We start from the raw sequence: 24,421 nt of genomic DNA on the forward strand, positions 1-24,421 counted from the left end.
TCAATCTTCATTTCTCATCCAAAACGAAACCCTTTTTGCTAAGTCCCCAAAGTACAGCCTCCACGGCACACGTTACCTTAGAGCTGTGTACGGAAAGGTAAGTACCGTCACAGATTTATTGGTGGCAGAGCGATGGGATACGATGAGATAAAGATTGATATAGTGACAAGATTAATTGATGTCGATAGGATAGGAAGAGACAAAAGACACAGCAAAGAAATGGTGATTAGCGACGTGATACGAAGACACGAATGACAGTTAAAGACAGCGGCTGCGAAACGGAATCAAAAGTTTAGTGTCGGCATAAGAGATTTCAATCCATTCACGCCACTCGAAAAAGAAAGTTCTCCCCAAAAAGACAGTACCAGTGCTTCCCCAAATACAAGGACAGTTACCGAGTCGTAACAATAAAAGCCACCCACACTTTGCGAAGAAAAACTCCACTCCGAAGAACAAGAACGGTCGTTCTACCAGAAGATGAAAGATTTTTAACGCATAAAAATATATCAAGAGGAAAGAAAACAATTCCGAAAACGCATCAGTCAACGCCATCGAAAGAGAGAGGGAGAGAGAGGTCCCCTTTCCCGAAGGAAAGAAGAGAGAGAGAGAAGTCCCCTTCCCGCAGACGTAACAACGCATCATTCAACGCGCTGGTAGGCGAACGCAAGCTGTCAGACGCAACCCCGGGAGTCGAAGACGACGAAAGAAGTTAAGTCCAAAATAATATCCTCACACTTACATAACATCAAACTTTATTGAAAGTAAATTACGCGATTAACATTTCAGTTAGACAATTTCTGGTATTTCAAGATTAAAAGATTTTCACTCTGAACCTTTTTTTTGGCAACGAAACTACGATATTTCTTTAGTTTACTAATTATAACTAATCAGCTACTAAGACCTTTTCCCGAACATTTGTATTTACTAACCAATAACTTTAAATTTTAATTTCTAATTTTGATTGTGTCATTTTATGTTATTTTTTGTGATTTTGGTTGTTTTGTGATTTCTTGTACTTGTTTTTTTTGTTTTAGTATTTGCTTTTTACTTGTTACGTCGAGTGAATGTTTACTTGTTTTTATTTTTTTGTTTGTTTAGGATAACAAGGGTAATTCACGGGAGGTCTCTCGTTAGCGTACACTTTACGGTCAGTTTCAGTATCGTTTTACCAGAACTGTTAAGAGGGTTTTTGTTGTTATTTAAGAATCGCTTACCGGTAACGTAAGACTTTGAGAATATTTCTGGGGAAAATTCTATTTTTTTGGTGATCGAATACTTTAGTAAAAACAGTTTATTGTTATTATCATTTTCTTTTGGGATATTACGGTCATAACTTTGATACTTTTAATGATACTCAGTACTTAAGAAAATTTCCATTAACGAGTCGATGGTCAAAGGAAGACCGACTCCTTATCAGAACGTAAGAACGCCTGTGCTCACGAGAAGTCAAACAAGGAAATTAACCATGCCGGAAGGTACACAGTCCGCGAATTCGAGCGCAGCAGTAATGGGAACAAACATAAGGGAAACCATGTGATTAATCACATAGCTAAATTTTGCGGAAGAAAGGATGGTCAGTTAGCTTGTAACTTAGAGAACTGGATAGAGCAGGTGGAGACACGCCTAGATAGCATAACGGGGACAGATAGAGAAAAGCTTATTGAAGCCAAGAGTTATCTTGATTTGGAAGCCGGAGGAGACTTAGAACGCTACGTCCACTCCGAGACTTACCGAGATCTTAAGAATTGGGAAGAATTGAAACGGTATTTTAGGAAGGTTTATTCCACAGTTGGTGAAAGAGATCCAGTTACTAGCTTGGCAAGGATAGTGCGTCAATTTAAGTTAGACGAAAGACGTTATCAAGAGTTTAGCTCTCAGTTGTATAACAATATGAATGAAATGGGGTAACTTCAATGGAATCCACAGGTTGGATAGAGGTAGAAGGAGGCAAGCAAAAAAAAAAAATGCTAATGAGTCATGTTAAAAAAAAAAATATTTAGACTAGCAATAATGATTGGAAGCCTGCCTACGGAAGTTATTGCAAGGATGACTCGTAAGTGGGAGACATCCGATGATGTAGCAGAGATTGAAGAGGAGGAAACAAAAATCCTAGGTAGAAGACCTGAAGGGAATCCTATATACAGACCTTTAGTCGCTTTAGGACAAAAAGAAAGAGGTCCAAATAGATCTAGGACACCATTCTAGAAATCAGAATAAGATGCCAGGTAAATCTTCTCAAGGAGGATTTTCGACAGTCACGTGTTATAACTGTCAGAAGAAAGGACATTATGCCAGTGACTGCCGAGGGATAGCCTTCTGTCCTTTCCATAAGAGAACAGGACATAGTGCTCGAGAATGCAGGAATAAATTTGTTTCAGCTCCTAGAGGTAGATCTCAGTCGAGAGGCAGAGGTAGAAACCAAAGTCAATCTCCCCCACCTAGAGGAAATGGAGATTCCGTCCCAAATAGATATGCTAATCAAACAGCAAGACAGGGTATCGATCAGTTCAGCCAAGGTCAGACGACGCAATGGGAAATTTTCTGCTTACTGGTACAATGAATCTTCCTCTATAACAGAGAGAACGTCCGGAATGTCAAGGCTAAGCCCAGCTACACAGGTTAGCAAAGTTGATGTAGGAAATGAATATAATTATAGACCATTATTTCCCGCACATGTCGGTCTAGAGAAACCTATCGTTACATTCTTTGATACAGGAAGTCCTAAGAATATAATGTCAGAAAAGGTGTATCGGTTGTATTTTTCTCACTTAAGTTTGAATCCAGCAGTAGATTGTAGAATCACAGACGTCCAGGGTAATGATATCCACGTAATTGGACAGTTAGATTTTCCATTTAGGCTAGGAAGAATTGCTCTAAGAGAAAATGTTCTGGTAGCCAGAGATATACAATTAGCTTTTGCCCATTTGCTGATAGGTTATCCAACTATGGCTAGACAAGGGATAAGCATTGATGCCCCTAGAGAACAACTAGTGATTAACAACGGTCGTGAGATTTCTAGAATACCAATATGCAAGTTAATTAAAAGAACCCAGACTCAAGAGAATCCCACGATGAAAGGTATCTTAAAGAAGGATAAGACAGAGGGAAGATATCCAGAATGCATCACGAGTTCACAACAGATCATTAACCTTTTAGAATCAAATCAATGCACTTATTTAAATTTAAATAGGAGGGAATTAAGACTTAAACCCAGGAGAAGGTACTTGGGTAGAATGTACAGTAAATCCAATTTTTGAAGGGAAGGAAATTCTCACGCTTACTGAAAAGTCGCAAGTAAACGGAATACATTATTCTTCTAGTTTACATGAAGTCAGACAGGGCAAAATAGCGTTACAGATTACGAATAACAGAGGAGGAAAGGTTAAGTTAACACCAGGTACAGAGATAGGCAATAGCAGAAGTATACTCAATAAAAAACCTATCCGAGTTGTAGAACGGGAAACAGTAGCAGCAATTAGTAAAGGAAATGAAAATTATGCTCAGGACATAAAACTGAGAAGAGCTAAGATAGGATTTCATTTAAAGGACATTAAGGAAAACCATGTTAGAGAAGAATTCATAGACTTATTGTGCGAATATCAGGATATAGTCGCTCTTGACGGCGACAAACCTTGGAAATACACGCGAAATAACGCACAAGATAAGACATTCCATCAAACACCAAGCCATTTACATACCAGCTTACAGAGTAGCACATTCAGAAGGAGATCATTGAAAGAGAAGTACAAAGAATGAATAGGCAAGGAATAATAGAACCATCTAAATCCCCATGGTCTTTTCCACTTTTGCTAGTTCCTAAAAGGGACAAAACTTATAGAATAGTTGTGGATTTCAGAAAATTGAACCAAATTACTGAAAATGATCCTTATCCAATGCCGTCAATGCGAGATCTTATCGCCACTATAGGGTCCAAGAGATAACTTCACCACAATAGATTTATTGCAGGGATTCTTGCAAATCCCTCTAGACGAAGAAAGTAAACCTTTGACTGCTTTTTCCACTAGTAACGGCAGATACCAGTATGTAAGAATGCCATTTGGTCTAAAGTCAAGCCCGGTAACTTTTGTAAGATTAATGGATAAAATTTTGGGGCGATTACTAGGCAAGGACGTACACTGTTACATAGATGATTTGGTAATAGCAACAGACACTATAGAGGAACACATAGACTTAGTCAGAGAAGTCCTAAAGAGATTAAGAAAAGCCAACCTGAAGCTTAAATTTAAAGAAGTGTAACTTCCTTAAAAGGAAAATAGACTACCTTGGTCATACACTAAGTAAGTAAAAGGGAAAAGGCGTAGAAGGTAAACGACTTAAAGATAAAGTCAATTAAGGAGTATCCTACACCTCAGTGCAAGAAGGACGTAAAGTCATTCTTAGGTTTAGCAGGATTTTACCGCAAGTTCATAGGGAGCTTTGCAGTCATATCCGCACCACTAACTGAACTTTTAAAGGAACACGTATCATTTGTATGGACAGACAAGCAGCAAGAAGCATTCGATGAATTGAAGAAAGATTAACACACCCGCCAGTACTTAGCTTCCCAGACTTTGGCAAAGAATTCTTTTAGCCACGGATGCAAGCCACATTGGTATAGGAGCATGTTAATGCAAAGACAAGATAATAAGTATATGCGATAGCTTATTACAGTAGGAAATTAAAGCCCTCAGAAGTGAACTACTCAGTAACAGACCTCGGTCTCTAGCTATTATAGACGCTTTAAAAGCATTCAGATATATAATTTTTGGTTACAAGATAACCGTTCTTCCACGGATCATTCAGCCGCAGTAGAAATGCTAAAGAACCCTTAATTTTTCTGACGAAGAGCCCGTTGGTTTCATGGACAGCCCAAGATTATGACATAGAAGTGAAATATGTCCCTGGGAAGACGAATAAGGTAGCAGATGCATTATCAAGATATGTATCACAAGATGATAGTTAAATATGATAAGTCAAGAAGAAGAAAAGAATGAAACAATGTGCAGTGACGTAAATGTACTTACCATGCATTATACAGAGGAGCTTTCCCGGCAAAATTTCATAAAGGAACAAGAAAGAGATGAAGATATAAGGGAACTGTTCAAATACGTTAGAAACGAAAGAAACACAGCCAGCCAACAAGAATTAACCGAACTAGGTAGGAAGGTTGGATGTCCCACAGATGCACTAACGGACATAGATGCGTATTAATTTGGATGTGTCACGAATAGAATCCATTTGGTCAATTTCTAGGTGTAACTGCACAAAAGGTTAGTACCTAAGAGTCTACAAGAAACAAGGTCATTGAGCTAATGCACGATGATGACATGAGAGCTCACCCAGGAAGGGATGAGACAATTAGATTAATTCAAAGAACTTTCCATTGGAAGGGAATTCACAAGGATAGTAATTATGTGAAGAGCTGCAATACATGCAACAGCTACAAGGGAAGAACAGACAAGGAAGTACCACTAGGGAAATATCCTATCCCACAGACTCCTTTCGAAAGAGTATCTATTGATCTTATCACAAATCTCCATACCACGAGTAAAGGGAATAAGAATATACTAGTATGTATCGACGCGCTCACGAGATATACAGAGTTGGTACCACTACTAGTAAAAGTGCCAAGGATTGTGCAACCGCACTCTTCGATAAGATATTTTGCAGAGATTCTGCCCCACAGCTCATTATTTCTGATAATGGGACCGAGTTCAACACTCCATTAGTTCAGAAATTTGTAACGCCTTTAAGGTAGAAAAGGTAGCGATACAGCCGTATCACCCAGCTAGTAATGGCTTAGTAGAAAGGAATAACAGGAAGGTTTTTAGACGTATTACGACACACAGTAGGACAGGATCCTGACTGGGACGTCAATTTACCTTTATTCCAATTATCATTAAATGCAAGGCACCATACGAGTATTTCGTGCAACTCCCCATAAAAGCTTTGATGGGGGGAATTATGAACCCAGATTAACCTTATGCATGGCTGAATCAGCCAATACAGCCAAACTACTCTGAAGATATCATGAAGATAAGAATCGGGAACTTTAAAGTAATCCACAAGCAATTGCACAAGAATTTAGAAGAAGCCCAGCAGAATATGATAGAGAAGCATCAAGAAGGATTAAGGCCTGTAGACTACAAGAAAGGGGATGAAGTCTATATTAAGAAGGAAGTAAGAAGTGGTATTAATTATAAGTTAGCCACAAAATTCACAGGACCATACAAGGTCGTAGACGTACAAGACACTAAGATAAAGGTGAAGAAAAAATGAATAACCAAATGCCTTCCACATATGCTGAATCATTAGAAGAAGAAGAATGGATAAACAAGGACAAGGTCAAGAGAACCAAAGAAGTTGAAGAATCCGAAATGACAGAGACGTCAGAAGAAATTCCAGAAGAGGAACTAGATATAAACCTAAGAATAGAAGAGTCACTTTCAGTGAAACAGAAGAGCAAACCCATTAATTCATCCAATTATTCCCATGTATTTATTTGATTTCTTTATTGCTAAGTTTACCTTCATCGGTCGACTTAGGAATAATCTTTTATTGTTGCAATTCTTACTTTAATTAGTTGGTTTGTAGCAATTTTTTTGGTTAAGTTCAATTTACTTCCAAATTATTTTGACTTGAAGGGGAATTATTTGGGTATGTAAGAAAACGGTTCAATGCGTAGATAAGAATTTGTTAAGACGTATATTAAGTTTAAATCGTTCCATAAGAACATTCTTAGAAGTAAAAGAATAAATAAGACGGGTTAAGATAGATATTAAGAGATTTTAAGATAAGACAATTCGTTTCAGAAATGACTAAGATATTGAAGGGGTAATTAATACACTTACTTTGTTCAAATCCATTAGATGTTGATTGATGAAAAAACTTACTAATAAGATATTAATTGATGAAGACTCACTAACAAGAAGTTAATTGATGAAGACTCATTAACAAGATAGTAGTTGTTGAAAACTTACTAACAAGATATTGATTGGTGAAAGCTTACTAATTGTTGTCACAGTAGAAGAAACCTACAAGTATTAACCACTAACCGGTTCCTTTAAACCGAGTTGCCAATTTTGTTTAGTATCAAGCAGTGAAGTTATATTGTTTAATGTACAAGGTTACTCAGAAATTACAGTAAGAATGTCCAATGAAATTTTGCATAAACACAATACACAATCTCAGTAGGAAGTCAAGGACACACTTGTTATTGCATACAAATACACAAGGATATTTTCTCCCAGGACTTGTCTCCAAGCAGCAGTTCGCAGCAAACAAGAAGCCATCAAGTGTCGTCAACGAAGAACGAAATTTATTTTCCCATAAAAGAAAGACGATATCACCTAGATAGAATAGGACAGAGGGACTGAACCAATCATGTACTGTAAAAAACTTGGATAGTTACCATTATTTTTTGCTTCTACCATGCATTTATATAACTTTTGTGACTTAAGGGGCTTATGTATGAATTTAACTTTCAGTTTTTCTTCTTATTTTTATTTTTTTGGTGATTTATTTTGTTTGCATTCAGTTTTCATGTTTCTTAATGTGATTTACTCATATTTGAATTCAGTTTGATGATTCTTTTAATATTACTTAATCAAGTACTTGTTCATATCATATTCAGTTTTTATGTTTCTCTGAATGTTTACTTACTCAAGAATTTATTCATGTTTACATTCAATTTTGATTGTTGCCCTTTAATGTTACTTAATCAAGGATTTGCTCATGTTTACATTCACTTTGATGTTTTTTGAGTCAAAGTTTCAATATGATTTCCAAGAAGCATAAGTTAGGAGTCCTCTTGTAGGTATAATATTTGCTTCAGCTTAGTTAACGCTGTCGGAGACAGCTAGATAGCGGGCCGAGACTGTAATAGTGTGGCACAGTGTTGTTATTCCAAAGGCAATAACTTATAATACTTAAGAAAAAGGCACGAAACGGATAATAAGAAAAGAAAGAGGGATAAGAGAATGAAAATAATTAATTTTACGAAGGTATCGTTTTCTCGGACTCGACCCAAAGCGATTAGGCGTTAGCCCACAGGCATCTGGTCTGCATCTCCCAGGCATCTTCGAGAAATTGGAAAATTCCAACCCATTACGCCTCATCTCCGATGATTAAGTGATTCTCTGGCACGCCCGACATTTGTGACACTTCAAGCGTCGGAGAATTAATGTAAGGTGGACCTTTTCAAGAGCCTTCTGTTAATATAACCAGGGAAATTCAAGGCTTCCTTGTTTTTCAAAGGTGGATCGTGTGAAATCTAAGCTCCACCTTCCCAATATAGGCCTCTAGTATCGACGAATCAAAAAGCCATGAGTGTTGGTCATAAGACAGCCCAAAAGGCGTATCAACGAATGACCTATGAGGCTACCAAATGGATACCCCTTAGAAGCAGGACATAAGAAGGAGGCGTATACAAATTCAAAGCTACGAATTACTGTAGAAGACCTGACAGGAAGGCGGTCTTGTATAACGTTTGCAGCCACTAAGGCACAAGAAGTCTTTCAGAAAATGCCACACCCAGTCAAAATCCAAAAATCCAAAGGCGGGGCTAAGGAGATTTCAACTGAACAAAAAGGCGAGACAGAGAGAGAGCAGGCGGAAAAAGGGAGAGAGAAAAAGGGGAACAGAGAAGCCAAGAGAGAGAACAACCGGGGAGCCTGAGGGGAGAACTGCAGTGGCATGGCCGTGAATGAAACAGAGAAGGACAGAAGAATCCCCAGAAGAAGAACAGGTGCAAAAGTGTGCGAATCAATCAAAGACAGTGGAAGTGACAATCAATACTCAGTAAAATTCCCTCGTGCCTATAGACTCGTAATTGCAACAAGTGCCAATTAAGTTTTATCAGTCCCAAAAGCCCAGTAACTCAGAAGGTGGAAAAACTTTATAAGTGCCCCAGCGAAGAATAAACTTAATGCAAAGAAATATCAATCTTCATTTCTCATCCAAAAACGAAACCCTTTTTGCTAAGTCCCAAAGTACAGCCTCCACGGCACACGTTACCCTTAGAGCTGTGTACGGAAAAGGTAAGTACCGTCACAGATTTATTCTCAGGACAAAGAACTAAACCTCGCACACGCGCACGCAAATCTCAAAAAAGGCGCGTCTGGCGTCTGGTTAAGCGAAGTGATGTTGTACAAAGTTGCGATGAATAGTACCTTCCCCGCGAAGTGATTCCGGAAGCCGAACGCAATTAACTGAACTGGATTTTAATCATATCTTGGCGTGTCTTTCTTAAGAACCTCCAAAACGTTCGGGGAAAACCAGAACCAACAGAGTCCAGACCTGTTTTCTGTAGCAGTGGCGGTAGTTGAGTTCCCATTATTCAAAGTGAACGAATCTCTTAAACGAGAAAGCTAGGCTGGAATGACTCCATAAATGTTTCGTTTCTTTGTAACTGTTAAAAGGTAGGACAGAAAGGAAACAAAAAATCGTTTAGGGAAGATACATCCCACTCGTATCTGGAAATGGTAAAAGAAAAAAAATCATTAACTGGAATTGATCTCAAAGCGACAATCTCCATAGTAAATTGTTTGAGTAACTCCCCTTCTTCCATTTTTTCTAGGGGAGGGCAGCGTGCGGCTGTGCTCTCTGTGTACGCTTTGATCTTCCTGGTCTAAATATAGCTTTGATATGGCAACTTGAGCATAAAATAAAATGAATTTCATCCTTTGTAATACAACTATAGCGCAAACTTTTCCGCTGAACTGCTTTTTGCCTTTGCCTACGAAGACTATAAGGATGATGCCATTGATAGAAGGCAGTGGAGAAGGCGCATCAGGCAGCCGACCCCTTCATGTAGGGATAACAGTGGGAAAGAAGTGCATTTGCAATTTCTCCTCCGTGTAGAAGTGGCCTGTTTTTGCCCACAGGTTACACCTTTACATTTAACTTCATTAATCGGATTCGATCACCACTCAGGGTGCAATATCCGCAGCCAACTTTGCAGTTGATTTACATATCTCATTTGCATGTTAATGCCACCTACATCAACCCCCGCTACGCCCTAGCCTCCAAGGCATCTCCTTTTAACCATAATTATAATCTAGTCTACTCATTAACTTTGACACAGAAACTGCCGCTATCATCACTTGCCAATTAAGAGTCGCCGCTTGGTTGCTCCTAATTACCTTCTCCTATTACGACAATTACCCTATCTATCGGGCCATGCTAACGTGTTCTACCTACTTATTCCTCCGCCCTTCCTAGGCTTCCAACACACCATTCTCCCTTTTGCTAAGTATAAGCATCTTGTCTTCTTTTATAAAATAAAGACGAAAAAAGAACAAAAGTCAAAATCTTATCTTCCCAAAGTTTACTCTCCTCTCTCTCTAGTTTAACCTACAACTACTAGGTAGCCAAAGGCACATTGCTCTCATTTCTTTCCTATTTTGTGAAGTCTTTCATCCACGGTCATAGTTGTTAACAAATTTCACTGGTAGAAGTTAATTACAAGGGCGTAAAAAGCCTAATTTAAAAAATTACCATATAAAAGGCTTTGGAGTTGACACACCATTTCCCTTTTTGCTCCCTTTTTAACCACACAAAAGTTGTTTTATTAAATTACACGTGGCATTATTAAGCCTTCAGGCAGTGTGAAATATCTTTCCAAAAGAGAGCAGAAGCGCAGATTAAGTGTCCACAAGATGTCCAGTTTCTTACTCTAATCTCAATATTAACTCTGCAGAACACTTCTATTCGTCTAGTGTACAACTAATACAAAACCTTGGGAAACGTTGTTCTTGATGTAGTCATATGCTTTTCATATAGTCATAGTTCATGACATGACATATTTATATACTGAAACTGAAAAAATAATTCGATAAGTAAAATTAGTTTGTTCTTGCTTTCACCTTTTGTTCTACTATAAAGTATAAACTTGGGAAGAAAATTACCGTTAAAATGAAAAAAAAAAGTTTGATAGTGTATAACTTTATGGCATGTTACTTCCAGTACATTGAATTTTAACAGTAAAGTGCGCTCGCCGGCGAAGTAGTGGCGTTTTATGTTCGAGATAGCCCCACATTTTAACTTAAAAGATTTTATGTTAACTTTAGGCAAATATTTTTACAAAGTTGTATCAGAATATTCTTTTCTCCTTTCGCAACCGGTATTGGAAACAAATTTACTTTCTTTTTAATCAGAGAAGTAAATATAACCCAGCCCGTGTTTTTTCGTTTTTCAGATATATTGGGGACAAAGGAAATATATATTGTGCAATCTTTTCAAGTCGGTCCTTTCTCCATCTCAACATGGGTGTAAAAGTCGAATGCGCCCCCATTCCTATTCTCCTCGGTGTCTCTTAGCCCGTTAACAGCTGACCAAAAACCGGCCAATTGCGCTCTTTATTGCTTCCCAAATTGCCATTTTTATTAAACACTCCGCCACCCACTTTATTGGTAAAAGTCTGTTTCTCTCTCTCACTCTTCTCCTCCCGTGGTAATATGTAGTGGTATGAGATCCCACCGAATATTATGAAACACGGTCGATATATGAACAAAAAACTTTAAGCCCCCTTCCCACATCCCTTGTAATATATCAATAAAAAATATCCCATTGTCTTATGCTTTCAAGTTCATATAACATGATGACATGAATAAAGCAAAGTAAGAGACCATTAGTGAAATGTTGTCATTGAATCCATCAGCTTGTGATGGCTTTCATAGCTTGGATGTTTCAATCGTAGCTTGAATGTATTGATTGAAATTGAAAACTAACATAGTAAGTCAGTGATATCAATAAAAAAAAAACATTCTATTTCCATTACACATGGTGGTAACACAATCTTCAAAATTCTAAAAGAAAAAGAAAATCTTAAAATAGAGGTATACCTTCTACCTTCACAAACCCCGAGGGGTTCCCGGTACCAGTAATTGCACACACAAAACGTCCTTTTCTGGCATTTACTTACCACAAATAAGCCATTATGACCTCTACGCACGGACCTCCAAAAGGTGGTTTATTTCCCCTGTAAAGGAAAATGAGGGGAAACAAATACCCTTTTGTCGGTCGGGATCCAAAGAGATCAGAACTGCTTACGTCGAGGACTTCTTCACAAATTATGATTGCAGGATGCAGGTCAAGTTTTAAAACACAGTGGTTTAGCTTAACCACGAAGTATATATATATATATAATATTGGACTGTGCGGCGATCTGGGTACTTATTAATAATAATGATAACCTTCACGGAGGTTCATACAGAAATAATGTGCAGTGTTGTTCTCACAAATAAAACATAAAACCACAGTTGGTAAAAAAAAATACCCATTTCAAATTATATCATTTAATAGTATGTAGGTAAAAAACCCATTTGTGAAAGATCTTACTACAAAGTAAAGATATGTAGAAGTGTGCAGGGACACAAAGTCAGTAAACGAAATTTTGACCTATTAAATTTCACCGTTCATTTTATACAAAAGTGATCCTTTAGGCTCTAATAATTAAGCTCTGGGTACAATATTGAAATCAAAGTCACTTTGGCAATAATGAAACTTTCAGCTCTGTCGAACTAGAAGTAAACCCTCACTAGCACCGACTTATCTGATACGTCTACCTGTGTCTACATATTATCTTATCTTAATTCAGTGACCTCATAACTAGCATTTCTTTTAAGCACTTGCTATCACTGCTGTCACAAAGTTGACTGCACTTTTTGGAAAGAAGTTATACCTTAAATTCCTCTCAACTTTTAAAAAAGGAGATAGAAAAAAGTATATTTCACTAGTCATTTTTTATAGTATTTGAAAAATCCTTTCAGTGTCTTCACTTTTAAATGAGAACATCATATCAGCAGCACCACTTCAGAATCTCTCTTTTAAAAGGGAAGGATTACCAGATGGAAGCTTTTATTTATATTCTGCGAGTCTGTCCCATCCTATATACATCATAACAGGTCTTCAATTCCCTCTACCATCCTAAAAGCATGCAAAATGTCCTCCATTAAACTCTGAAAATGACGCTCTGAGTTTCGTATTCTCGTAGGGAAACCCTATTCGTTCTGATTCAAAATAATGAAGGGTAGTTATTCATCAAAGTCTGTCTGTTTTGGGTTTGGTTTTTCTCTCTCTTTCTCACTTCGTTGGTTCGCTATCTATGCGAAGAGTCACTTCCATAACACGACGGGGGTTACCTTGACATCTTGTTAAGAGGGCGGCGCCCTACGGGATCTCGATCTCGCATTCTCTCGGATCTTCTTCGGCGATGGTAATGTTTTAATACAATTTCCGCTCATTTGTAATTAATAATTAAGAACTTAGTTACGGCATGAATAAAAGGAAACCCGCGTTGTGAACTATTTTTTTAAGTTTTGCCTGTAAGGAATAATAGATGATAAAATTGAAAATAAAGGAAGAAAAAATTAATTGACCAAAACACATACCGCATGAAATTGAAAAAGTAACCAAAAAACAAAAATACGAACAGTTGATATCAATAGGATTGATAAAATAAAACAACACTTCTTTCTTTCTTTTTGACACGAGTTTGCTCCCTACCTTGATGTGATACGAGTTGATTTTGTTGCGCGGCAAAGCATTGAAACTGCTGAAGTCTAAACGTCTTGCAAACAGTCCTCCACCGGAACCATGTCTGGAAAAAAAAGAGATTAAATTGATTAACCAATAATTGTCAGACAATGAAATGTATACACACACATAGTATGTATGTATGTATGTATGTATAGATATATATATATATATATATATATATATATATTATATATATATATATATATATATATTATAGGTATTGCTCAAAGGAAAATGGTAAGAAATACGGTTGTGTAGGAACTTGAGATTTATTCGACCCGTCGGTATATGTATGTATGTATGTAGTATAGTATATATATATATATATATATATATATATATATAGATATATATATAATATATATATATATATATATATATATATATAAAAGATTGTTTTCTGCTGTACTTGTACCTTAATTCCCGTTCAGAACTAAAAAGAAAAAAAATACAAAGACGAAAAATAATGTACTGTATAACAAAAAAAAATGACAACAATATTCTAGTTGTGATGTATTTCAGTAAATTCAATTACACTTTGGCTAAAATGAAAAAGTTTTAGAATGAGTGTAGGAAACCGGGAAAGTTTTGTCTAAATTACAGGGTAATACTGCGTAACTGAGCAGGGCAATGCAAGATGCACACTAATCATTGGAAAGTCCTTCGTAGTTGATTTTGGCTTCCCTTTATCATACGAATCATCCACGAGCAATGCAACCCAAAATGCATGACACATTATCTGGTTTTTGTATTATCTTCCAGATCTCCCATTCAGAGAGTACCCTCTTACTCTACCTCAAAACTATCGTGTTATGCCAAATTAATCATCTGAACATCCTATACTTTAGTTTTATTAATTTGTTTAGACGTAGGCCTTACTGATGACGTGGGTGCAAGGTTAATCACAACAAAACACACACGACATTTTTACTGGAGTGCTCTTCAAACTCAAGGTTCTCGGTAAATTATGGTTCCCGCAACATACTAGGCATGATTAATAGTTCACTTTCCCGTTTTTATTTCTGTCAAGATTGTCTTGCAACCTAAAATAGTTTTTCGAAAAAGCTCTCTGTGAGCTCGCTAGTGGGGACAAGTGTTTTGACGAACACTTGTATAATATGTATGTCGCTTTCATTGAACACTTGCGTCTGGTACCTGTTTACATTTAGGACACCTGTGGATTGCGTTAAACCGGATGAGTATGCTAATCTGCCGACTGTTTACGTGTATATTGATCTGTAAAGCTTTTCCTAGAATTGACCTTGGAGTCATGATGTCCTTCAGTGTGTAGTTAGTATATGAGATTTTTTTTCCTCAACAAAAGCGCATGGCTGGGAAAATCCTCGCTCCCACACCAGTTGATATAAGCGACTTATTTCATTTCAGACATTTTCATCATATGTTGGCTGTCGATGTTCACGACACATTTCCTGTTTTGGTTTGATACTTTATATTTTTCTTCTTTTCCCGTCAGTGTACTGTTACTATTTTTTTCCTTCTTTTCCCGTAAGTGTCCTGTTACATGCTGTGCATATTACATTTAATCGATAATGTTCTGCCTATTTTATTTGTTATTGCTGGACGTAAAGTAAAATAGCTTTCTAAAGGCGCAAGCTTTCTTGTAAATACGCTGATGGAGCTTTGTATAGTAGGGGAAGGAAACAGCAGTCCATCACACCCAAAATGTATTTCACTTTATACCAGGCTAAGTCCAAACAAAGGCAAGGCATTCAATATATTTTTTCTCGTAATAGCATTATGCTTCGTCATATTATATGCCGTTAAGTGTTAACAGGATTTTTTTTTAATTAGGCGTAAGTTGTAAGGACATGCGTCCTAATTTTATCCCTTTACATTTTTTCAGGCTTTCGCATGTGTACCACATATTTATTATTTTATGGCATTCATACCTTCACATTTTTATGCTTGGGCAAGTATACCGATGCAATTCTGTTCTTTGACATATAATCATTGGGCTTTTATTGTTCTTTGAAATTTATACCTAGGTTTTGTTAGTTCCTAGACATTTCACTATTGCATTTCTGTTAGGTAATAATTTTATGCTTATGCTTGGGTTCGATAAAAACATGCTTATTATATAAATCCCCAAAGGAACTAACGCAACCTCCATAACAGCATCCAGAAATTGTTATCTTCTGAGTAGTTCTTGACATTCCACTGCTTATTCTAAGCTGCATATTAACCGTGACTCTTTAGAAAGTTTGCTGCGTAAACTGTGGAGACTGCGAATGCCCCAATTGCTTCGGGGCTCCGAAAATTATTTTGCCTTAGTAGCTAACCTGTGAGCCAAGACAATGTTTATGGAACAACTAGTTTTTGATTTTATGTGCTTCAAGTTCATTAGCTTTCAGTTAGCCCTTTGCAACTCTTATGCACACCGAATGCATTCTTGTATGTTCACACGGATGTGTGTAAGTATGTCTGTATCCAGTTTTGCAGTCAAGTAAAATTTATAATTATGAGTATGGAAGTTCGTTTTTGCAGGTAAGGATCTAAATGAAAAATATATTACACTCAATAGTATTGGACTGCTGAAGGTCCGTCCCTTAAACTCATTCGTGGATGCAGAGTACGAATGAGTGCAGTGTGCACCCAGGCATGCACATAATTATTTATATATATAAAATGACCTCTCAGTCGCAGTCTCGCGGTTCTGGTCGGGTGTAATAATGGTCACTGCTTTCATAGTAGCACACACATTATTAATAAAAATAAATGCCAACTAGACATATATACATCTGTCCTTAACGTAAACCTCACCAAGAAGAAGAAGAAGAAGGAAAAAGTGCACCAGTTATGTGCAACTGGGCGAACACTAAATCGAGGAAAGAGAGGGATCTCGATGACGTCAATGACTCAGCAAGTTGCGTGGCAGTTGGTTACCATGGGACTCCTCCCTCCATGCGCCGCTCACCCCCCCCCCCCCCCAACAACGTCCCCACCTCCTCCTCTGTTTGGACTTATTTTTAGAATAGAACTACAGCTGTGGCCTCTCTCTCTCAAGAAATCTTGCGGATGCGTTGTTTTCTGGGTCGTTTTTCATGCATAAATGTTTGAGCCCTTCATGGGTTTTGGATCAACTTAGTTCAACATAATCGTTTGTCATTAGAAATTTTGTGTAACTTTTATAGAATTTATTTTATACTTATGCCAGATTTGATTTGAAAAGAAATAATCTCAGGTTGAGATGTGTGGGATTGGATCCAAACGCATTCCTGCGAGTAGGTTTTGGTTAACATGTTTCGTTCAAAAGTCATGAATTTTGGCGTCGAGCGGTTCATAACCCCTTCTTTGCTATGTTGGGGTGGTTTGGTTTCTGTTCACAACCCCTGGGCCCGAATTAGCTTGGATCAGAATAAGTTCACTAGTTACACGCTCGCATGATATTCCGGCATCAAATAAAAATTTTTAATCACTGTCTATCAGTAATTGTTGTTCAGATACATTGAGAAAACTGATTGCAGGAGTTACCAGCTCTACCATACATACATGTAATATCTCTCTCTCTCTCTCTCGTATATATACGTACATATATGTATGTATGTATGTATGTGTGTATATATATATATATATATATCTATATATATATATATATATATATATATATATATATATATATGTGTGTGTGTGTGTGTGTGTGTGTGTGTGTGTGTGTTTATTTTTTTTATGGTGTCAACCTCCTAACGTTGATAAGCTTATAATATTCATCAGTCAAATGACTGACTTCGCAGTAGGACTAGATTTGCTGAGTACCCTAAGTGGTCTGCTTGTGGTCAAACTAGTGATTTCACTCATGAAAAGAAATTTCATGGTGCTCATTTATTGTCACATTTCAGGCTTGTGTTTGTGGACATATACATGGACGAAAATAAGCATAAAGGTGTTTGTGTATCATATACAGTCTTGCACAAATCTCGTTCCCATCAATCGATGGTAAATTAGGCCGTTTGAGCTAAATGATTTATATATTGCGTGTCGCCATTGGAGAGTTTATCTTCCTTCTCAGAATTTCCACACGCCTCTTGGTTCCGTAGATGTGTAAAGATGTATGACATGGCGTCTTATGGAATTAGGTTACAAAGGATTTACACGTTTCCACAGTCCTCCACACCGAACTCCGTTTGGATAGCACACAAAGGGAATGTGTTCCAATTTGAGTTGCATATTGTCCAAAATAGCTCCTTGCTAAATATATATACAGCTACTCTCACATAGATGGATGATACCTATAATATTCATTGCAATTGTTATGCCCAGGGTGACGCGGCCAATGCTGAGGTATTCCTCATTTTTCAGTAGAGTCAATGAAGGTCCTGCACCACGTCAGAAACAAGATTCATTTTTTTTCCTTTTTGTGGGGGGTTATTTAGGGATCCTGGGACCGACCCATTGCGCGGTCCTCTTCCCTTTCCGGAATAGCTCGCCTAGCATCTGAGGGGGCCATTCAGTAGCGTGAATAGTCAGTCTGTAGCGCACACACACTGCAGTCCCACATTATTCAGTCAGTGGTAAATAACACTGCAATAATGCAATGCGATTCGAGGTTAAATTATTTTGACTTCATTATCCGGGTTGTCAAAGATAATCTAGCTTGGCCATATTGTTCAATTGACAGGAATAAGACTTTCTGCATCGTTGCATAAAAATTTGGTTCCAGTCATTTGAATGACGGAAATCACAACTTTCCCAACTTATTCAATTTCCCGGATGGTAATCCCAGTAGCTGGCGGGATGCAGACGAGCCTCATCAGAGGTGAAAAATGTCATTGCAACAATGGAATGACCCATCAGCCAAAAACTACTTATGCAAACGATTTGCTTCCATTAACTTTTCATTACTATGAATTTCATTTTCTTATGATCAGGACCGTTAGATGTCAGACAACATATATTTCCTAAATTATGATTATTAAAGGATTGCACGGAATGCCACTGAATAGCTTTAACCAGAGGTAGACCAAGTCTTTTAGAGTTGCCTAAAACAAAAATAAGGAGAAACAAAATAAAGCATTTTTGGAATATCGATATAAAAAGTAAATGGAATTCTGTCATCCTGGGATAAAAATATGAAAATCCTGAGTATTTAACAATTACTTCGTCCAATCTCACTAGGTTTTGTGTAGCTATTTACTGTATAATTAAGTTTTTATATATCCGGGCCTCTGGTAAATCACCCCTTTTCTCCGAATTCCTACTCCCTAATTTAGGGCATTTTATGACATCTCACAGGAGGCCACCTTGAGTAAAGCATCTCATCATTTTCAACGCCCGGTGGAGGACGCCCTTGGCAGCCCTCCCATCCCCCCCCCCCCTTCCCTCCCTTTTATTTTCTCTCCTACATATTTCCCCCATAACTTCTATCCCCATCATAATGGTTTATCCTTTTCCCCTTCTCGTAAAGCGACGATGATGTTGGAGAGGGAAGAGGAGAGGCGGCGTCCTAAGTAGATGGAACCGAAGGGAGAAAGGATGGGTGGGAGGGAAATAGTATTCGGTAAACGAAAATGAAAATCGAGTTGGGGAAATCGTTTAATGGTAACGAGAGAGAGAGAGAGAGAGAGAGAGAGAGAGAGAGAGAGAGAGAGAGAGAGAGAGTATCGTATGTAGTACATTCCTGGAGAATATAGCTTAGAAATATTATACTTTATGAGCAGTTATGATATAGATCACGAAGAGAAATGGGCGATAAACACACGTTTTCAAGCCTTAGCAGTTATTCTTTCATATATACACCTCATATGAGAAGGCTGGCCAACAATGACGTAGTAAACTTCCCTGTGTATGGGCACTCCTGCAATTGCAACCCCCCCCCTTCTATTTCCTTACAAATTCTTCTTCGTTGTTGCAGTGCCTCGTCTATGCTCACTGGTGTTGCAGCAGTTAGGTTAGGGAATGGTCCTGACTGCAAGGTCTGGTGGATTCAGGTTAAATTTCCGCCTGGTTCTAGTTATTGACAGGGAAGGGTCTTGTTACATCTTTTTTACAGAGAGAGAAAGGAAAATATCTTCATAAATAACCAAAGATAAATTCAAGCCAGTCTGGGAATGGGCCACCTAATATACAAGAGTAGGGTGACCATTCATTTGAGATGTGAAAGGGGAACACCCGAGTAAATGAACTAGTACGTATGTGCTATGCATAACCATTTATTTAATATATATATATATATATAATATATATATATATAATATATAAATATACAACAATCCGACACCAATACATACACTTTAATATATTATTATATTATATATATATATATATATATGTATATATATACATATATATATATATATATATATATATATATATATAAATATATATATACTATATATAGACAGAGAGAGAGAGAGAGAGAGAGAGAGAGAGAGAGAGAGAGAGAGAGAGAAATTGTAAAACAGCTTGATGTTTTCATCCTGAGTCCTGACATATGAAATAGATGTCAAAAATTTTATATACATGATTCTATGAATAATGATAAAAATGTTTACATTAACCACTATGCTGCTGCAAGAGCCTCAGAGGTTTCGAGAAAGAATATTTTAACTCGTCTTTGATTAATTAGCTATTTATTACAATTTGCATATGCAATGGCTCGGTAAACAGTGCTCAAATGTGTCTTTAGAAGATTAGCAGGTATTTCCACGTTATCTAAATATTGCTTACCACATAGCGTATATGCCGGAGTCATTTCGTAGATGTTCTGGGTGCGAAATATACTGGCCTCAGTAGAGAATATATAAAATGAAAATAACTTGGAATGATCCTTGTTCCACGACTCGGTTTCAAAATTACGATGGTGGGGTGTACATTCCGTTTCGTAAAACCACAATCTACTTCCGTGTACATAACATGATGATATCTCCATTCGGTAAGTTTTCGAATTAAGTGCTTTGAAGGGCTTCCATAAGAATGTTCTTTTTGGACACTGTTGTTGGGGACATTCTTACGCCCAACTGCATTTTTATTACCCTTTAATTAAAAATAAAGGATTTATATATCACAAACCAAAGAACCATAAGCTTGTTAGAAAGCTTCGACAACTGTTGTCCGAGTAAGAATATATAACAAAAATTATAAAAATATGAAATCATGCTGAAATTCATGTATAGTATAGTAAAACATCAGAAATCCAAGTGGATTTAGTAATACCCAATCTTTGTTACTTATTGTGATTCTCTATTTTGTCCGAAATATAGCGCTTCCCTGAAGCCCTTATGTTATGACAAACCTTACAAACTCTAAAAGACTATCCTTCAGCATAACAAGGCCTTAAAAACACTGTATAACACCTTGTTAGGCATTATGGGCCTTGATATTTTCTTCTACAAGATGTCCGAAGGAATTCTCTCATTCGCCTTTTTTCTAGGACATTCCTCATCTCAATATTGCAGCTTCGAGAGTGAAAGTAAGATATTGAATATGTTAAGGTTTCTCTCTTTTAGTTGGAGAGCATGCTGTAATATTTGCATGACCTCAGCAATCTAAAACAGATGCAGGTAAGCCAAAATGAAAAATGTGAACACATCTAAAAGGAAAAAAAAAAAAGCAACATTCCAGACCCATCATAAATCCCCTCGCCCTATTAATTCAATTTTGATTCGATGAATTTATATCTTCTGGCTAAATTAAATTTATATTTAACTAATTTTGGTTTTGAGAAAATGTGAAAGCTCTTTTAAGGGCATTATGGACAAGGTTTCTTAAAGTCTATTCGAATCTTACTAGAGAATAATGACAGTTATTGAACCTTAATAAATACGTCCAACTTTGCTTCTCTCAGGCATCGTGTCCCGATAGTCATCCAGAGCAAGTGCGTTGACCGAAGGGGAAGGAGAATGGAATTTAATCATTATTCACATAGGCTTAAAGGCCAAACATTTCATTCGCTCATTGCGGATATTCAAGTCCTCATATATAACTCATTGGAAGCCCACTACGATTATCAGTGGTAATGGATTAGTTCAGATACGTATTAGGGATGTATCAGTTGTATACACACTCCTAACTTACAGTTTCCGTTCTAATAGCAGCTTGCTGATCTTAGCGATCCATGTGACCTCCATTTTTGAACGATTATAAATTTGCACTGGGTGGGAGTTGTGCTAAAAATGTATTATGTGATTACAGCGATGAAAGATTACTTGGTCTATTTTTATTTGACCTTTCGTTCCAGTTCTCCCGATAAATTTTTTATCTTAATTCTTAACCATTGTAGACGCCCTCGCCTGAAATTTTCCTCTTCAAGAGCGTAAATGTAGCGTACATTCACAGACCAACATTTTTCCTAATTTTACCCAATGTACCATTCATTTTCGCTTTTAGTTGTACAAACCGTTACATTTATCCCTTCTAAAACCGGTAAAACTGATTATCAGAGCGTGAATAATAATAAGAAAAGCGAATGAAACTATCACGGGGTGAAATTAGTACAGACAAGGGCGTACAACTGTTAAGACAAGGATGCATTCAGAGTTAGAGCGCTTAAATGGATAGATAATACTATGTGGCAACTCGCTGGTCCTGGCAGTCGTCCAAGTAAACAAAGCATCATGGGTGCCAACATTCAAACTAAAACAATGCATTTCTGCAATTTTTTTTTTTTTCTTTTAGAAAGCGGCAACATAATTTCATACTGTAACTCTTAGAGTTACTTAGAATGCAGTCTCCATTCAGTTAAATGGAGAGGGGAGGGGGAATTTAGTCGTTGCTGTTGCACATGGTAACATCTGGAACTCTATATTGAAAGTCACCTTGAGCGAGCCAGCAGTGTTGTCAACGTCACTTATACCCTTCAAGAGAGAGCCGGTTACAGCGATCTTAAATTATTTGAAATGTGGGGTTTTCAGTACTCTTACATGTCATGTTTTGATTTACGTGGTGTTTACGGGAGCAACTAAATAAGACAGCATCAGTCAGTTGTAATGGTTACCTACTGTCAGATTTATTTTATTGTAATACCTGTAGTCATTCAATGAACTAGCCATTCATTACGAAAACTCGTATGAAATAAAAAAAAAAGAAAAAAGCTAAAAACATTTTATGAAGTTACCTACTATATATATATATATATATATATATATATCTATATATATATATTTATATTATATGTAGATATAGATATATAGATATATATAGATAAATATATTATATTATAAATATTTATTATATATATATATATATATTACACATATTGTCGTTTTCTGATTCAGTCTGTCTTAGGTAGGCGAGGCATTATTGCGATGCCAGTATTGCCAACATGTGTATTTGGCCGTTAAAGGCCGAGTATATTATCTCCCCCTTGATTACAAGGCTTTTTTTTATTTTTACATACATTACCAGTTACGATTGTAAACTCTGAAACCGGTGTAACCACCATCATCACAGCTGGAAACTTCATTAAATTTCTTTGGCTATTGTAACAAAACCAGGCCCGGTTTTCAAGGTTATAGTTTTAGGGCGGGGATGCTCTAAGAAGAGGGAAGAGCCAAGAGGGAGGGTTAATCAATTCTGAATATGCCACAATGTGTGCGATAGTAACAGCAGCAATAGCCCTTCCAATGGTGTATGCTAGTGTTTGGGGCAACATGAAATTGCATTAGCTGTAGTGATAAGTAAAATTCCTAGCAATAGCGGCCATATATAATTTAAGCATCAGCTTTTATTTCATTCTACAGGTAAGGATAATGTGCACATGTGGATTTATATACTAGATTGCAAGAACTTTAAAAACGCGTATACCGCCTTCATGAATTGAATATGTTAAGGATAGTTGCCTACCACTCGCTCAGGAATACTGTTGCCCACTACTCATGGTATCTGCATCTCATTGAGAGAGTGACGATCCCGTAGAATTCTTATTGTAATTTGTGTACAACTTGTTACGCTGTCTACCTGAGCGATTACAAGTTTTATTCACACACACACATGTATATATGTATACATTAGTGAAGTAAAAACACCACCGGATGGCTCTTATAATACTCATTACAGATATTAGTCATTTAGCCGTTGGGAGACAGAATCACATGAATGAAACTACCAGCACTTAAATTGGTTCTTCCTTTTATTATTTTCACTTTGGATATTCCGGAAAGGTTCCTCTTTCAGTGAAAGGTATACCATTCCATGATATCAATAAGCACCATTATAAAAATGTATATTGTCTGCTGTAATGATAAAAAAAATTGACTTCCAATATCTATTGGCTTCATTTTGCAAGAAAAATATAATTGGCTGAAACACTAATGGGACACTGGTATCACTAACAGAACTAATTTTGCCAACACTTTTAACAACTATTATTTTGCTACATATCTTTGGCTTTTCATTAGTACTAGAAGCATTCAAATTAAACATCAATCATAACCGACTTGTCTCTGAACAACTCTGTAACTTATAACCAACCAGATGTCTGTTACCTGCGGAACTGGTACCTACCAGAAAGACGTTTTAGCTAGCTCATTCGCCATTGCCACTGCAGTGTAAAAAGTATGACCGCCAGCTATTTTGTGCTGCTGGCATTGCAATAAAGAAATTTCTAATTGGATTTTGAATTTTCCCCATAAATACCCTGCAAAAACAAAAGGATCTCGGTTGTGTATTTTTGCTACTACGAACCAACCTCGCTCAATCTCTCAGTACTAATTCCAGAAAGATAAACTGAACTGTACACAGTATCAGTTTATAACTGTTTCACATCGTCCATGGATATCTCTCACCTGCAGGAAACAGCTTATCGACTTCTCTTCACTTGAAAAAATAACTATTAAATATCCATTGTTTTTCTTTCATCTACCTCAAAACTGGTGTCGTTTTCCAAAAATTCTGAATCTTCTTGCTCGTCTTAGCCATTTAGTATTGT

The 24,421-nt window shown here is 37.0% G+C and overlaps 1 protein-coding gene across 2 annotated transcripts in view; it reads right to left on the reverse strand.

Annotated features, from left to right (window-relative positions):
- The window catches only part of LOC135222800 (headcase protein-like), a 101,491-nt gene that overhangs the window by 41,860 nt on the left and 35,210 nt on the right, over positions 1 to 24,421 (reverse strand). For both annotated transcript variants that reach the window (XM_064261091.1, XM_064261092.1), the window contains exon 2: positions 13,507 to 13,600. In XM_064261091.1, the coding sequence (XP_064117161.1) occupies positions 13,507 to 13,600 (94 nt within the window). The remainder of the gene's footprint in view (positions 1 to 13,506; positions 13,601 to 24,421) is intronic.

Source organism: Macrobrachium nipponense, chromosome 8 (assembly GCF_015104395.2).
Source record: "Macrobrachium nipponense isolate FS-2020 chromosome 8, ASM1510439v2, whole genome shotgun sequence".
Lineage (NCBI taxonomy): Eukaryota > Metazoa > Arthropoda > Malacostraca > Decapoda > Palaemonidae > Macrobrachium > Macrobrachium nipponense.